This window comes from Durio zibethinus, chromosome 9 (genome assembly GCF_047325235.1).
Source record: "Durio zibethinus cultivar Kanyao isolate XHJ-2024 chromosome 9, ASM4732523v1, whole genome shotgun sequence".
NCBI classification, from domain to species: Eukaryota; Viridiplantae; Streptophyta; class Magnoliopsida; order Malvales; family Malvaceae; genus Durio; species Durio zibethinus.
Window position 1 is genome coordinate 10,203,722 of NC_143170.1, and position 19,229 is coordinate 10,222,950.

The 19,229-nt window shown below is 29.0% G+C and overlaps 1 protein-coding gene across 4 annotated transcripts; it reads right to left on the reverse strand.

Moving 5' to 3' along the window:
* Positions 1-10,591: 10,591 nt before the first annotated feature.
* LOC111311131 (peroxisome biogenesis protein 3-2-like) lies at positions 10,592-18,183 on the reverse strand. 4 transcript variants are annotated; one of them, XM_089765817.1, is made up of 9 exons: positions 18,038-18,178; positions 17,720-17,741; positions 17,273-17,434; positions 16,987-17,186; positions 16,738-16,868; positions 14,945-15,072; positions 13,449-13,676; positions 11,617-11,875; positions 10,592-11,127 (listed from the first exon to the last, which is right to left on the reverse strand). In XM_089765817.1, exons 1-8 carry the CDS (start codon positions 18,111-18,113, stop codon positions 11,620-11,622), a joined length of 1,203 nt encoding a protein of 400 aa, XP_089621943.1. In that variant the 5' UTR covers positions 18,114-18,178; the 3' UTR covers positions 10,592-11,127; positions 11,617-11,619. The 4 variants fall into 4 exon arrangements, with proteins under 4 accessions (XP_089621943.1, XP_022766246.2, XP_022766240.2 ...); XM_022910511.2 differs by having other exon boundaries at positions 11,612-11,875; XM_022910505.2 differs by lacking the exon at positions 10,592-11,127 and having other exon boundaries at positions 11,365-11,875; positions 18,038-18,176.
* Positions 18,184-19,229: the final 1,046 nt, after the last annotated feature.

Sequence of the window (19,229 nt, forward strand, 5' to 3'; positions counted from 1 at the left end):
TACACTGTTTTTATTTTTTGCTATAATAGTAATATATTCTTTAAAATTAGATTTACTCACTTAAATGATCTCGATTACTACCTTGAAACAATCCTCCATTTGTTTTATTTGATTGAGCAATAGTAGATTCAAACAACTACCAAAACCTTAATATAATAAAATAAAATATTTATGAATATTAATAAAGAAATAGCACAGACCCAAAAGAAAAAAAAATTTCATTACAGAATTTTACTATGAGATTTTCGGAATGATCTAGAAAAATCAAAGAAAAAACTAAACATATTATAAGACATATTGATTGGATCATATAAAAATAATAGAGGACTCAAATCTAATGTCTAAAGCCTCATCTTTGGTTATAAATAGAAGGCCCAAAGAATTGCAAATAAGGCATCCCATTGGAGGAAAAAAATCTATTAAAAAAATGAAGAAGAGAAATTCTACATGAAAAATTGAGTCTTGTTTTGTAGCCAAAAATACTATATTTCTTGTCTCTATGAAAGTATCACACATCTCTAATTTGTTGTTTCAAATACTAACAAATTGTACAAGAAAGCTTTTATTATGTTTGAATGATTTCAAAAGAGAAAAAACATATATTATCAAAGAAAGTTATAACCATTGACTCTTAAAATCAACAAAAATAGGAATATCATAAAGACCGGATTCATTAACTTGTATTTTTGCTAATCTTGCAAGTGTATTTTACCTAACACTGTTATGACTTATCATGAAACTTAATGTCAAATTCTTTCCCAGACACCAAATGGTAAAACTTAACATAAAAGCTTACAAAGTAAGAAGAAAACAAATCATGAAAAACTCTATAAAGAAGCATACTACAGATTCACCCATTTACCAATCAAATCTAACTTTGAACAACTTTTATAAACTTAAAGAAAAATCATAAACCACTTTTCCATCAAGAACTTCCTCATCAATCACAGCAAGATCAACAAAATAAGATAAAAATAGTTTATGCAACTCTATTATACATTAATTAATAAAATCACAACAAAAACAAGAGTAAATTAACGTGTACTTAAAAAAAGAAACAAAATCAAACAAATAACAACAACAACATCAACAACTAAATGTAATGCAACTTTATGTTGCATCAAATAATAAAATCACAACAAAAATAAAAGTAAATTAACATGTACTCAAAATTAGAAATAAAATCAAATAAAGAATGCTCAAATCTAAACTTTAATGTTCACAGTAAGGATTCTTGAATGACCTCAAGATCAACAAATTTCTACAAACCATAAAAGCATGAATAAAATATGATTAAAATTGTAAAAATAAAACAAAAACCATATAAAACAAAGATAATAACCACACCAATTCCATCAATTTACAAAAGCATATACCAAACTTAAATAATGAGCATAACAATTCTAGTAAGATGCATATCATAATCAACAAACAGAGCAATGACTAAAACTAAAAATGGTTGCAAAGTTTGGTCCATGTAAAAAATAGAATATATACTAGTGTAGATTGATTAAGTCATGCATAAAATGGAAGTGGTAGCGATGTACAAGTTCGAAAACCCGATTGCTGAACTTAGGGAAATGAAAAAGCGGGCTAAAAAGCACTTTCAATAAAAATCAAAATAAGGAATCATCACTAACTTGTTTAGGGTGTGATTGGCCATAAAAAAAATTATCTTTTTAATAAAGCATTTAAAACAAATTTAAAGTTTACTAAAAATACATTTTGTGGTATGTGAAAATCAAAGTTGGGTTCGAGAGTCGATTACGTATAAGAAAAGATTAGCACTTCACAGAACCTGTCAAAGACGATATTAATTAATTACATGTTATTTTTAGATTTTAATAAAAATGGTCCCATTTTAGTGTTTATTCGAAAAGCTGAATCTTTTTTTTTCTTTTTTGAAATCAAATAATTTTTTATTTATTTTAAAAAGTAAAACCAATTTATTTTTGGATCAAAATGAAAAAAGTTATAAGTATCATGACACTTCTTCCACTCTTTTATATTTAGGTAAAGCTTTAAAAATATCTTTAACTTAGAAGTTTTCAAATTGCCCCATAAAAACTAAGATGACACATCGCTTTAATGATAGCTGTTGAAAGTCCCTTTATATTTAGGTCAAATCTTAAAAGTTATATTTATTTGAGATGTCATCTTATTCAAAAATATTTTCTTTAAAAAAATCTCATTCATAAAATATATGCATGGCATGTATGAGCATAATAACAATATATGTTGAATGCATGACAATGAATAATAAAGCATGAATGCGTGAAAATTTTAGAATATCTGTGACAACAAAATAAAATGAAATGTAAATGTATGGATGGGATCAAGTTGATTTTAGGGTTTAGGCAGTTAGTTTAGGATTTTAGGTTTGGGTTTAGGTTTTAGATTTGGTTAAGGGTTTAGGGATTGTGGTTTAGGGTTTTGGAATGCATATAACAAAATTACTAAAATGTTATAGATAAAAATGCAAACTTTGATGCATAGGAGTATTGTGAGAAAAATTATCAAAATGCCATTAATGAAAATACAAATTTTAATGCATGGATCATGTATTAAAACAAACATATTACAAATTTAGGCATATTTACAAATATATTACAAGCTAAACATTTATGCAAAAATATGACAAAAATGGATCAAACATCAAGGGTTTTAAAAAAATCAAAGACATGCTCCACCATTTTTTTGTTTTGAAGCTCATGCAAATAATATAAAATCACCAAAAAGTCTATTAATTTAACATTTTTACTCCTTGAAAAATTGATCAAACACATAGAAAACCTTAAAGAATAAAGCAAAAACACAAGCAAACAAGTAAGAAACAAACACCATTTAGCCATTAAGCAAGCTAGGAGGTTCAACTACGAATGGGGAGGCTTGGCTGAATGTTCCATTTTGCTCTCCACAAATGTGCAATACTTTATCTAGGTAGAATACTTATCAAACACCTATGCGACTATGATAACGAGGCATTTTTATCGCAAGAGAAATTTCATCAAATATGTAACAAAGTATTTAATAGAGAAACCATAAAAATATGCATGGTAGCAAAACACATTACATAAACTACTAACATACTCAATATTCATGCAAATAACCCTTAGCCTAACACTTGAATTATCCAAATATATTATTCAAAGAAGGAAAAGCATCAAATTAAATCACAAGGAGGTTTGGCCATGGTGAGAGGGAGTTTGACCTAACCTCCCAAGCTTGTAACAAATGTGGATTTTATTTTCTTTGATCTTTTTTGCTTCAAACCCAATTATTAATTAATTGGTTGAGTGCTTGGATCAATGTTTGGGATTTAAAGAGACAAACAACTATGAACTTCTTCACAAAAATAGAAAAACTAAAGAGAAAATAATTTGAAAATACAATGAAATGTAATGAAATGCAAAAAAGGAAACTAGTAGAAATTATACCTCAAAGAAAGCTTCCAAAATTTTTCTATATTTTTCTTGTTTTCTTCCTTTCTCATGCCAATTCTTACTACTTTCTCCTCTCCATTCAACCTTAAATGATGAACAAATATCTCATGCAATTGAATAATGGCCCTTGATCCTGATATGCATCATAGGGTTAAAAATCTACCCTTGTTTATCATCAAACAATCACCTTTCACCCTTGGATCAAGACCTTCAAATGATCAATGGTCCATGATAAATTCAGTATAAAATGAGACTTTAAATGCTACTGGAACCTTATGAAAGGACCAAATTACCTTTGTTAAAGTTTTTGCCTTTTTATGCTATTTTCTTGGAAACAATGTTCTCTTCTTCATTTTTGTGATTTAATGCACCAAAAATCTTAAAATAATATGAAATCAAGATCCGAAAGATTTTATGAAAATTGAATTCAAGAAGGTCAAATTATGAAAATACTCTTAAGGTGGCATTTGGTTTGGGGGAAGCCATAAATTTTCTCCCAAAATCTTAATGGTGGATATTTGATTTCCACATTTAGTTTAAATATTTGATTTCCACATTTAGTTCAATTTAATTCTATTACGGGGGAAAATGATAGATTTCCAATATTTTCTAAAGTCCTAGAATTAGAAACTCATCTCTTCTTATGGTATTTTAGGATTTTGAAGGGAAAGTTACTTTATTTCAAAATTTGACATGAATAAAAAATTATGAAATAACCATTACCATTTTGAAAAACATGTTTGGAAGTGATTGAAACTCAGTTATAGATTTTTGTATGAATTTTTTTTTATTGCAATTAAGGCATTTGGTATGAAGAAATATCTTAAATAATCATTTTATGCTTTTATAAAAGATTATTTAAGGCATTTCTATATAGAAAACGCATTAAATATATATATATTTTGTATTTTAGGATTTAAGGTTAATAATTTTATAAAAGGATTTTTTAAGGCGTTTTTGTACATAAAACACCTTAAATAATTTTTTTATATTTTTACAAATGGATTATTTAAGGCATTTTCTGTAATAATCATCTCATTTTTTAAAAAGAACTATTTAAGGTATTTTTGGATAAAAAATGTTTTAAATAATCTTTTTATTTTTTAAAGGAAATTATTTAAGGTATTTTTGGTCAAAAAATACTTTAAATAATGCCCTTTAACAAATATATCAATATTATTTAAGGTATTTTTTAACAAAAAATACCTTAAATAATATCATAAATTTTTTAAAAAAGAATTATTTAAAGCATTTTTTGTCAAAAAATATTTTAAATAATCTCTTGATATTTTTTAACAGAGATTATTTAAGTAATTTCTATCTAAAAATACCTTTAATAATCCCTTTATTTTTTAAAAGGGACTATTTAAGTCATTTCTAGACCAAAAATATCTTAAATAATCCTCATAGTTTTTTTAAAAGACATTATTTAAGGCTTTTTTAGTCCAAAACTACCTTAAATAATGTCATTTAAAAAAAATGAAAGAGATTATTTAAGGAATTTTTTGTCCAAAAATACTTTCAATAATCTCTTTTTTTTTTTTTAAATATTGAAGATTATTTAAGAAATTTTTGATTGGAAAATGCCTTAAATAATCCTCTTTAAAATAATAAAAGGGATTATTTAAGGTATTTTCCAACTAGAAATGCCTTAAATAATTCATAATATTTTTTATTGATGATATTTTATAAATAAAAATAGCAATCATAAAAACATTTTTTTTGCTGTTAAAGACATCATTTGTCATTTGGTTATTTATTATTAATAAAAGCTAATGAAAAATTACCATCATATATATTAAGAAGATTTTGATAATTATTCAAGAATTAATATACGTGAATTTTTCTCAACTAAACGAGTGAATCCAAATACGGGATGCCCTGAGAATTGAAGAAAATCTCTGCTATTGCACTTTCCTAGGGATCACACTTTTTCTAAGAATTTACAATTATGCAAACCAAATGCCCTTTAAAGGGTATTCTGATAATTTTACACCTTTCGAGGTGTGATTAAGGTTGCCAAAAATTATAAAATAATTTTAAACATGATCTGGAACATTTCATATAAAACTGACCTCGAGAATGTTAAATTATAAAAATATCCTTTAAGGGCATTTTAGTAATTTCATATTTTGAGGTGCGATCAATTATAAAACCATGAAATAATACACTAAAAATCATGAAATAATATAAATCATAATTTGAAATGTTTCGCAAAAAATTGATCTTTGAAATGTTAAATTACAAAAATACGTGTAAAGGTATTTTTGTAATTTTACACCTTTTGAGGTGCAATCAAGGTTTTTGATGCATTAAAAGTCATAAAATAATATTTAAATGTGATCTAAGAGTTTTCACAAAAATTGAACTTCAAGAATATCAAATTACAAAAATATCCTTTAAGGGCATTTCGATATTTTATTATTCTCGAAATGCAACCAAAGTTTTCAGTGCATTAAAATCACAAATATTAATCCCAAGGCTTATTAACCCTATTTAGTTGTGAAGTTTGAAGATTGACTTAAGTTTTATCTTATTTGACTGATTTTGACTATATTTGACAAAATTTGACTTTATTTGATCAAGTTTGACCAAATTTGATATTGAGACATTTGAGTTAATTCGATTCTAAAATTCGACTATGAAAACTTGTCAAAATTAAAGAAATATTGGATTTGAACTAGATCAAATTTTAAGAACCTCACAATTGATCAGATTTTGCTCGAACAAAATTAGATGTCTACATAGGTGATTACCCGAATAAAATTTTCAAACACTCATCATTCATTATAAATAAAGATCTCAAAAAATTGCAAAGGAAATATTTCATTGCACGAAAAAAATCTATTACAAAATTCATAAAGAATAGAGATCCTACATGAAGAATGAAAACTAATTTTGTAGTAAAAAAATGACTTACATGCAGCCTAACAACAATTTAAAAAATTGAAAGGAAATATCCCAAAAAAAAAAAAAAGAAAATTGACTCACTTTGCACATCAAGAACTAGATTAAATAGTGAAATTCTTAAATTTCAATGTTAAATTGAAGTGTAAACCATTCCTTTTTTGTTTTTCACCACAATGTTTGAAATTTTCAAAAGAGCAAAAAAAAAAAAAAATATATATATATATATATATATATATATATAAAAGAAAGCTATAACCATCAATATTAAAACCAAGGTCGACGACAGTAGTGACAAAGTTATGGCCAGTGCCAACAAAACTGATGTTGACGACCATAGTAAGATCAGTTCAAAATCCACAAAACAATATGTATGAAAAAATCGATCAAACATAAAATTGATACCTTCTATAAATTCACAACCTATAATTTGTAACCAAAATAAAAAAAACACATTAAAAAAAAAAACCATGCATGAAAAAAAAAATTGAACATGAAACTGATATCTAGAAAAACTCATCACCATAAAAAACCAATAATCTCGATGAACACATGCAAACAAAACAATGCATGAACACCTAAACAATTAATCAAACAACACGATACATATAAACAAAAATGTTAAAACAACAACAGCAAACCATTAACAAAGAACAAGCCACCTAGAAAAAAAAGCCAAAAAAAATGAAAAAATCAAATAGAAGGAAAAAAACAGAAATGAACATGGATAAAGAAAACAAAGAAAATAACAAACACACTATATAATGTCAACAAAAAGAATAAAATCAACATTTATTTTTAAATTAACCATCTAATTATTTTTTAAGACATTGCTGATGTGGACATCAATGATAAATAGGGGACTGCTTTTATTATAAGTTATAGATATTATCTTATATTTGTAATAGAGACTGGGTTTTTGTATATTTATTAAGTCACTTATGTATTTCCAAACATAAAAAATGGTGTCTTCTTTTTTATTTTTAATTTAAAGCCTTATAATTTTTTTTTAGAAGAAATGTTGTTGTTTTCAAGGAAAAAAACTTTTTTTTTTGAGAGAAAGATTTTTTAATATAAAAATGCATACATTAATTATTAAATTATAAATATTTAAGTGCATATTTTAATTTTTTTTTAAATTAGAGAATGGGACTTTCGAATTAGAATATATATATATATATGTACTCACCCTTATAAAATAAAATATTAAAGCATATATATTTTATATTTAATATTGTCAAATTTTAAATTTTAATTATTAAAATTAAAAATTCAAGACTCTGCTAATAAATTACAACAACACTTATAATTTTGATTTCTAAAAAAAATACATTTATGAAATGCATTAATTTCTAAATTAAATTATTATATTAATGTAATTCTACTTTTTCAAATAGTTGGCATAACTTATAGAGAAAAAAAACATTACAAGCAACTTAAAAAAAAAGAACTTCGATGCTTTAATATCATAACTTCCCATTTGCTTTAAGGAAAAAAAAACCATTGTTTCATCTTCAATCATTGATAATTAATAAATATGAAAAGTCAATGCTATTGGCATTTTTTTTATTTTAAAAAAAGGACTTCAAAAAATTTTCAAACTCCTTTTAACAAAAAAATACATGTATTTATTATGTATAAACATATTTATTTTCAAAAACAGTTATAGAGAATAGTATTATGCTTGTGTCACGGGCCGAGACTCAACCTCCAAGCTCGTGAGGCTCTAGGACCTAGGCATGCACTCATTCGATATCTTAGATCAACTTACCTACCATGGTTTACACCTTTGTGAGGTATTATCTACTTTGGCCCCTCTGGCCTTATAGTTTTATCCCACAAAAGGTATCTCACAAGAAAGAGGTGGTGTAAACCCTTTTATACTCCAATGACCCCTTTTTCGTGTTTGATATAGGATTAAAGTACCCTGCATACTCCTTTTAGAGTGCTTGGCGTGACATGCTCCCCCACCCAACCTCATGACGCCTTTGTCACGGAGGCTAGCTACTCTGTCTACTTTTCTTGAGGCACTTGGCGTAGGTCGAATGGTCAAGGACCTATTCTGATACCAACTATCACGGCTCAAACCTAAGACTCAAAATCGGTGTGGCCTTAGGCTTAGAATCACCTCATTTTAGTCTAAGTCAGCCTAATACGCAAGTATGCAGGTACTAAAACAATTGGAAAGGTAGAATGTGCAAGTTTGAGAGAGCAAGAGAATTACTAAAATATGCACTGTATATTACTGAAGCAAAGTGTCTGATGATATACAAATAAAGGTAGGGCGACCCTCTATTTATAGTTGAAGCCATCAGTTTTATTTATGACTAGCTCTTAAAATCAAGGGATTATAATATCTTCTAAAAATCAGGGATTACACAGATTACATATTAAAACAGAAGGCTTCTCCTGATTTTCAGGATCAATCAGATTCTTCTGGAGGCTCCTATCGATCCTGGCTTTTTTTGAAAGATTTTGGATCGGTTCTACTCCCTTGGGCCCTTTTAGGTGCAGTGCTAACATCTTATGGGCCTGTCCTTAGCTATATGGGTAGGCCTGTATGCTATGCAGAGGGTCTGGACTCCTCTCCAAAGACTAATATGCAAACACCCACCAATGTCCTTGGTGTTTGAGCCTTAACCCCGGGTGCTCCGGCTTGTGCGACTAGTGTGCCCACCTAAGGTATGACACTTGCACTATGCATGGATTTGATTATTTCGAAGAATTTTAAAATAAAATAATTTAATATTACACATTAACATTTATTATCTAGAATTTGTTTATATAATGTGTTTATATAATGATTTTAAGTTTGTCTTAAATCCGAGTTATTTATCCAAATTCAAATATTGTTGAACCAACTTTTTATCTCATGAAATGCGACAAATTTGTTAGTAAATGTAAGGATAAGATTTACTAATTCATAAATAGATTAATTACTTATAAATAAATAAAACTTTAAATTCTTACCATATCATGTGAGAAAATTGGTTGGGACAAAAATGTTAACATTGAATAATTATTTCATAAGATCTAGTATATATTATTATATTACATAATTGATTCTATAAAATGATTATTTAATGTCAATAAATATTATTTTCACTTAAATTTTGATACACTAGTTTGTTTCTAAAAGTTAGGTACATGGTCACAATTATTATTCTTTGTATATTCAACTGTGAATTTTTTTAAAATTTTTTTGAATGATTATATCATCATTAATAACAAATAGCATAATACTATTTTTTAAATAATGCTCAAAACTAATATAATTTAAGAGAAAAGTTGTAAATTTGAATCTGATTTACCGGATGATATTTACAGAATATTTATTTAAAATCAATTTTAATTAAAAAATTTTGATATATAATTTTTATTTTTCTTTCTTTTTCCCTTTCATTACTCTCTTTTTTGCCTTCATTTCCTCTTCCCCAGCAGCGACACATATGGTCATATTCGTAGGCTTCGTGGCTTGGAGTCCTTCCTCAAAACAAATACTATCCTAGGTAAGTTTTTGTTTTTGTTTTTTTAATTTGATTAAATTATTAAAAATATTTCTGAATTATTTTATTTTTTAAAATAAATTTTTATTTTTGTTATATCTAAATAAACTCTTACTTTTTTTATTTATAAGTAAATAAACTTGCATTTGAATTTCAAACAAAAAATTGATTTATATTAAAGATTTATTTAGATATAAATTAAAGATTATATATTTATTTGGATACAAATTAAAAATAAAAAATTAATTTAGGTGTAAATTAAAAGTTAAATTTTTATTTGGATGTAATAAAAATATAAAAATTTAATTCAATAAAATAATAAAGTTCAAAATTTTTTATTATTATTTTAACCTTTTAATTTTGAAGGAATAATAATTCTTTGAGTAAAAGAGGGATGAAGATAGATATCATCATCCAATAAACAGAGTGAAAGATGAATTGCAAGCCGGATAAATTTTTTTTTTCAAGGGAAAAAAAAACACGTCATTGAAAGGAGGATCAACACAGACAGTGCTTCTGACAGACACCGAATCTCAAGCTGTAGATAGGACTTCCTCTGTGAAATATGAGGGCATTCCTCCAAAGTCCAAAGCAGTTGTACCAGCTACTTCTTTCATTAAAAAGAAAAAAAAAAGTCTGTAACATCCAAGCAATTTACACACAGAAACCTCTGCATGAAGATGCCAACATGCTCATTCACTGAAAAAAAACAAAATAGTTTCTGGGAGTCTCATGTAGCTAATCGACGCATGTTCTTTTCATTTTTCTCTTTAATTTCTAAGAAATAAGTTTCCTTGTTCATGGAAAAGTCATTTGGTTCTCAAAAGTACAACTTGTGAAAGCGAAAATGGTAAATAGCTTTCAGTATTTGACGTTACAATTTGGTGAAGAATCGTGAAAATAGCAAAAGGATATCTGATAGTCACGCTTTCCATTGGTGAACTTTTTAGCAGGACCAAGTCACAAATAGACTAATAACAGGAACATAACATGGCACCAACTTTTTCTTTTGATTTCTTTTTTCAGGGAATAAGTAAATACACTTGTTCAAATGGTAGAGAAGACAATCAGAAAATCTACCTAAATCTTGAGCTGACGTCTTTGTCTTTCAACGTAAAGCACGCGATGATACGCTAGAAATATATCACTTTAGCACGGGGTAACAGCAACGTAAGGTCTTAGCTGTAAGAAAATAACAATACATCTCTAGAAATTTGTTCATATAACCTTGATGCTAGCATTCCTTTGAACCTTCAAGCAAATGGATTTACCTACAATGTGATTATATTTATATCACAAGCATAATCAATGAATAATAGATGCGGATGTGTCTCATGGTGTTTATTCTGCTCCTACATGCATGCATGGTTGCGTCTCCTGGTGCATGTGTGAGAGGAGACAGACAAGTAAATTCTGTTACTTTTCGAATCAATCGAATATCTTTTAAAAGGCAACAGACAAATTTATCCCATCACCTGGATTTCCAAGTAGATAAAAAGTGATAAATGTAGAGCCATCAGTCCTAAGCTTTATTTTATCATCATTTCAATCAAAGGATGAAATGTGCTATTTACCAGATTGAAACCACCAAATTACCAAAACGTAGAAAGAATTACAAACTGATGCAATAATAATCTCTACCCTTCAGTTTTATTCCTTTAACAACTTGAACTTTGGATCCCCCAACATAGCCCAATTTCAAATATTAAATTGGTGCATTTTGTATAAAAATTAAATGTGAAATAGAAGTACAACCATACTCTCTATGAGGTTGACATATTCGTATAGAGGAGAGTGAAGAAGAGCCCAACTTCTGGAATACTTTGTATGATTTGGATAAACTGGTTTTTGCTTGGTTCGTCAAGCAAAGTCGGACAAATTTGTGTAATTAGTGGCAAAAGTCTAGCTAAAGGCATCCCCAATGTTGGTCTGCCAACTCTAGATTGAAAGCCCTTCTCCTCCACCAGCGCATTCACCACTGCTTTTAATGATATCTCAACAACACTATCAAATTCGGCACTGCAAGGTAAAAGGAAAAAGAATCAAAGAAAAATTCGGCACCGCACAAAGTTGTCTGCATGAGATTAAGATTTGACACTGTCTACATGAACACAACATCTACAAGCGAGAAGGAAAAAATCATGATGAGGTTCCAGTTTAATGAGTTCACAATAGAAGAAGAAAAATAGGATGATAGGAGAGTCATGAAAAATCTCAAGTAGATGCAACAAAATATATGCTTTGGGGGTAGTCATCACCCATCTTCATTCTGAGACCATTAGGCATTTCTGACTTTGTTGTGATGCTTAGTATATTCTAGGTGATCTAGACAACAATGATTCACATTTAGGCTGCCGCTTATTTTTTTTATTGTAATCTTCTCACCTTGAGCAAGTGCTTTGGTTATTAAAACCTGTGTTCTATTGGCTAGTTAACCTTTTATTCTCACCCTTTAAAAAACTAAGGTTCTTTTGATAGACGTCAAGAGAGGTAAAAAGAAAGGAAGGGAGTGGTGCCCTCCCCTTATGACTAGTGGGGAAAACATTTTAATGGAAATGAAGGATTTGGAGGGATACATGAGCCCCTCCAAAACTCTAACTTATTAAAAACTTCCTAATTGGGAGGTTTTATAAGGCAAGGGTTCCTGTTTAAAAGTCTTTTACTTTTCAGGAAAAGTTAATTCATATTTTAACATTTTGTTTGAACTCACAAAGGATAACTGCACAAGAACAGGAAAAAAAAAAAGCAATCATCTCCTTCTCTTCCTATCTTTTTCCTTTCCTTTTTTTAAGAAATCCAAACAAGGGGGAACTTTTCCCTCTCATTCTCATTTCCTAATCCTTAGTTATTTCCTGGTTTTTTATATGAATGATATGTTCTGATTCACTGGTCACTTATCCCTAAGAACCCCAGATGAGAAGCTTTAAGTTTACCAATTGTGGTTTGAAGCCTTCCTACATATAGCTAGGCTGGCAAAGTTGACCTAAACCCGAAAAATCTGCTCAACATGTCCAAACCCAAATGACCCCAAAGATTAATCCAAAATTACCCAAATTTAAATTGATTTGACTTCAAAACTCAATAATTTGGATCCAGAACCCAATTCGAAATGACCCAAACTTGAAAAGACCTATTACAACCCAACCCATGCAATTACCATAACTACTTGTAGTGTTACTTAACAAGGCCCTATATTCTCTTGAAAGTTTCATAATGCAGGTGGCACTTCATGGCTGCATATTCTAGGTCACATAAACAATCATTATCCCAATGGTACCCCTAAATCGCTGCATGCCCCCAAGCTAGAAAATTAACCCCCACCCCAGTCCCAAAAATAAGAGTAAATTAAAAAATAGAAAGGAAAAACCTAGAAAAGAAAATTAATGGCGGTTATCTAAGGCTTGAGCATTTCCAAACAATGCTTAAACATATAATTATCAAATAAGAATGGTTGGCATTAAAGCCCTTGTTGCAATGCAATGAAGCCATGTAATTGACAACAGACCATCCCTTGTTAAATTCTAATACTCATAAATTGTTAAAGAGGAAGCACAATAAAACAACATTTCTTGGGCCAATGTACTAATGATACCTTGAAAGCACTTCTCGTGTCTCAACCATAAGTTGATCAAATTGTGTAAACTCAGAAGGATTTGTTTTGTCACTGCTGGATGTTGGGGCAAGCTTGTACAACCTTGGGTCCTCAGGCATCAAGCAGTCCACCCAGAAACGAGGACTTCCCATGCTCATGAACATGTCAAGTATCTGCATGATAGTTTGATGAAGTACTCTACTATCAAAGAAGTCCCTCAACTGCTTCCTGCAAGAAAGTACCCAAATCCCAAGCCATGTGATGGGACCTTAATATTTATCCAATGTTCTTGATACTCTAAGATAATACTCACAAAGCATTCCAGTCTATCTATATTGGGACCCAAAAAAAGAAGTTCCAAAACAGCATCTTCTTAATCTTGAAGTAAAAGCCTATATAGATTGTCTATCAGTTACTTCTGCCATTAGCAGGGTTGAGGATGTTTGCCCAAAGGATTGTTCTGATGTATCTTTCACTTTCAAGTCTTGCCCTCCAACTATTTTGATATATATGTTTCGACAATCTAAGGATGTGTTTAGTACATAAGATTATGATAGGATAAGATGATATTATGAATAGAATTAGATTAAATAATGTCATCCTATCTTGTGTTTGATGCGTGCAAGGATTAAGATAGGATAATTTATTTATTTGTCAAAATCATCCTTCCTCAAAGTTTACACAATTTAAATTATTGATGTAATTTTTAAAGGTATAATAGGACATGTAAGTTCAATCCTATGGATTAAAAATAATCTTCTCCACTTTAGGAGGATTGAATCATCCTATACCAAGAGGATGATTAATCCTAAGTGTAATCTTTTCCCTTTCTTTAGACACAAACCAAACATGATATAAGATGATTATCATTTTATCCTATCCATCATCCTATGCACCAAACATGACCTAAATATCCAAAAGGCAGACCTAATTACCCTTAGTGTAAAGGGGTAATGAGGTCAAAACTAAGGCTAGACTACATAATCTGAAGAGTGTTGAAATAATATTAGAAATCCATTATTTCAAGGACATTAGGTTTGGCCAGTGATTAAATTTTGGGAGTAGGAAGCATCAGACACGTGCCATGATAGTCATTGTCATCATCTTTTAAGTTCTTAGAATGCCCTATCACTTCATTTTAACCTCATTATTTTACATCATAGTCTATTCTTTCTTGATTAAGAGAAGAACTGCCAAAGGATTACTCCATCATTGGAAGATCAAATTGACAGATCAGACACAATCTGAAATTGGACATATTGAAAATCTTCACCTCAATCAAGCCCTAACCTAAAAACCAATTTGGATCGCTATATAAATTATTTTCCTCCATTATACCCATTCTATGGCTATGTTTTCTGGAAATTATTTACATACCCAGTCCTACTCTAGCTACTTACTTCAACTCATGTAATTTATGGCCAACCTGTAAGAAAATGCTAATTCCAAGAATAATAAACCTAAAGAAAAAGCTAAAGAATTGGAAAACCACTCACGCCTTAAGAACTTCTGTCACTGCTATCTGCATATTGGAAAGCAATGTTGGCAAGCCATAATTGGCAAGAAAGTCAGCACTTGCCAGAAATTTTTGCTGTTCCTCTCTGTCAATGAGATCAGCATCCTCCTGCATGAAAGAGATGAAGACCATGTTTTGAGAACAAGACAGATAAGGATACCTGAATGAGTGCTAAGAGAGAATTATGGGCCAAAAATATAACAGATCTAATGAGAGTAATTGACAATGAGACCATTCAGTGATACCACTAATGAGATTATGGCCTAAACCATAGAAAAGTAATGAACACTAAATATCACATAACAATGTGGTGGCCAAAAAAAAAAGTCAGATAACAATGAAAATAACAAAAAAAAAAATGAAAAGAAAAAGGAAATTGTGATGTAGCCAAGATGCTCATGTGGACTACAAGCATGGACAGTTTAATCCACAAAAATTGCAACTCTTGGTTAATGCATATTCCGAGAACTATTTATTTATATGGTTGACACTACAGCTAGAGAGTCAGCAGCTAGCATCAGTTGACATAGTCATTACTACCTTAATATTTTAACAGCCAATGCAACTGATTCCTACTGGCTTCTTAGATCCAGGATTATACAAAAATTAAACTTCTCATTTAGCACCCAAATAGGCATCAAATTCAGTTCAGTCCACAATAATAATTATAAGTACTAAATTCTTACTGAAAATTTTCTTCATGAGTTTATTCAATAATTTGAAGATATTGTGCTGTGCCGTCTTGATCCCTTTTCATTTGTCATTTTCTCTGTTGATAGTTATGTCATTCAATCTATATGGATCAGTTTTGGTGTTTTTAGGCTTAAGAAGCCACTACATAGGTGAATAACACTAATAGTTCAGGTCATCTAAGTAGCCTTCTATAGCACAACACTGCATCAACATCAAACTCTATAGGATCAATGTTAAGGGTTCAGATAAGCATCCCGTTAGTAACATACATAAAATCATGACTCTATCATGGATTTTGTATTTGACAAGGGCCAATTTTGTATATGTCAATGAAAGAAACTCACTTATTAAACCAAAATTAAAATTTAAAACCTGAAAGGAAAGGCAAGCCACCAGAACAACACCTTGTTTTTTGGTAATAAAAAGGAGTGCACTAAACTCTTAAAAAGGACAATCAATAAAACCTAAAAAATAGAACCCTATAAGCTCCCAAAACAAAGAGGCACACCCACAAACAGGGGTATAAATTAATACACTTTATGTAACAGACATGCACACATGCAAACACAAACAAATATCTTTAAAGCCAAGTTCTGAATAATGAATAGTTCACATGACATATTATGATTGCACACCACTTTCTACATCTGAGAGGTATGAGTTGGGTTCACCCAAATTTACTTAAGTTCTTTCAAAGCCCTGGAATCCCTCCCCCTCAAATCCCTGTAACTTTAACCACCACATGAGGGATTTTAACATATTTAAACCATATCAACAACCATTTTCAAAAATAGAAGCCCAAGTCTTATATTATTCCACCTCGGTAAACCAGCTTACTCAAAACGATAGTACAAAATACCCTCTGTTACTCACAGTAGAGGCACCTAAAATGAAATTTGGAAGATATGCCAACTATAATCATTAGCAGAGTAAATTTAGACTAAAATAATACTCTCAGAAATTTCAGCAAATGGAGAGGTAAAAACTGAAGTCAATACAGTTTTGCAAATCATCTGTAGGTAATAGTAGATGAATTGAACATATTATCAGGCATTATGGATAAAAATATAGTGCTCTTACAAGTAAATGAGAGCTTCCAAGACCACGTGCAGTATCAATATATAAATGTCTTCCTAGAATGTTGACTTGAACTCTAATATATAAGCTAAGCATTGTTACTGCCCATATTGACACCACCATTCTTGTAAAACCTGGAAAAAAAAACATATCAAATATCAATTATTAAACACCAACAAGCATAAGAAACTTGCAAATGCTAATATCCAGAACACCAAAACACTAAGAAACCAAAAGATAACAGCTTCATACTTAAAATTTTGAGCCTATCCCATAACTCAAGTTTCTCTGAAGAAGACAAACTGTTGGGCTGACCCTTCCCTTTCATCAGTCTCTCAGTAAGATGTGAAAGGTCCAAATCTTCAGCTATCCGACAGCTTAAATAGTGCATTGAATGGGGCAATGTTGTCGTATCAGCTATTCTTTGAATGTTTTCAAAATGGACTTGCATTCTATCAAAAGTTACAAAACCAAAAAATATAAGAACCAAAACAGTGAACTGTTCCACAAAGATCATAATAGTTTTGATCGCTCTTACCGGGCTTTAATGAATTCATCATTTTCCCGCTCGCTTGCAAGTTGTCTTTCCAAATCAGTAAGCCTACGTTTGTGAGCATCATATAGTTTATACAAAAAGTACCCACTTCCTAAAACACCTGCTGTAACCAAAACCTTCCTCCTATGCCTTCTCCAAAGATTCCTATATTGATGAAAATGTACTAATTTATTAGCAAGCAATTGAAGCACTAAAAGAAATGTTAAAAAATGTCATAAATCCACTATTAAAACTAAAGCGAAGCAAAGTATAAACTAGCAATTAAATGACAACAACAGAAAGTTGGCTATTAACATTTCCAAAGCATAATAACAGCCAATGCAACTGACCCAAAAGTAAAAACATGCAATTGAAGCACAAAAAAAGTTGTGTCTCACAAAACCCACAGATAAAATCAACAAAAGCAAACAATTAGAGAAAAAAACTGACCTTAGATAGAGCATATTTGGTGCTATAGAAGCCAAACATCCATTTGGAGTTAAGCAAAGATAAAGGGGGAAAAAGAAAAAGAAACCCTTCAGTTCAGTGTATATATGAGAAACAAGGATAATCTTCAAAGACTTAAGAAAAAACAAAATCTTGTTGCTAAAGGGTGACAGAAAAAGGCAGGCAGAGAAAGAGCCTCCCTTAAAACATAAGAAAAATGAAAAATTTGCTTCAGTTCCTTGACCAGGGTAGGGTTTATGAGAGAAGAGGTAAGGAAGCTTCTCAATAAAAATAGAAGCTATGCCTAAAGTTCGCTGTTACCGTCTGATCTTTTGTTCGTTTGCCCTTTTTCTATGGCTTTTCTCTGATTTATTCTGAAAGAAAGGAAATAGTGCATTTGATTAGGTGCAAGTTGTCTAGTTTCCAGAATTGCTATTACCAGAGATTTTCTTCGTATTGGAAAATTTTTGAGTAAAACACATCAAGATCTTTGAATTTTAATTATAGTTTAATTTGGATTTATTAAGTTAAAAACATAGACATTTTGTTTCAAAACTTTTTAATTAATAGAATATTAAAAAATTTTTATCATCTAAGTCTATTAAAATACTCATTAAAAAATTATTTTACTTTTGAAAAATCAATATTCTTAAATGCTCACATAAAATAATTATTTATGATAATAATTTTTTTAAATGTAAAAAAATATTAATAATATATAAAAAATTTAAGGGTAATATATAAAAATAAAATTAAAAATTATAAAAAATGTTATAATAAAAACGTATAATAAAAAAAATATTTGGTTGAAAAAATATTATTTATAATTATGAATTAGAATACAAAAATGTTATAAGAAGAATATGTAACATATAATAAGCAAATATTTACACAAAATAATTATTTATAATAATATTTTTTAAAAAATATATAAAAAAGATTTTTAAGTGCAATACATAAAAATAAAATTCAAAATTATAATAAAAAATTTTTTATAATAAGAACATATAAGATATAATAAGAAAAAATATTTTGTTAAAAAATGTTATTTATAATTGTGAATTTTATTTTTTTATATTACGCCTAAAAGAACATGTAAATATAATAAAAAAATACTCACATAAAATAATTAGTTATAATAATAATTTTTTCTTAAAATATATAAAATATATTAATAATATATAAAAAATATTTAGGTGCAATATATAAAAATAAAATTCAAAGTTATAATAAGAAAAAATGTTATAATAAGAATATGTAACATATAATAAGAAAAAGTATTTGATTGAAAAAAATATTATTTATGATTGTGAATGTTGTTTTTATATTTTGCACTTAAAATTTTTTTATATATTATTAATATATGTTATATATTTTAAGGCAAAAATTATTATTATAAATAATTATTTTATATAAATATTTGAAGATATTAATTTTTTAGGGATAAAATGATCTTTTAATAAATATTTTAAAAGAGTTAATTAACAAAAAGACCTTAGTATCCTATTAATTG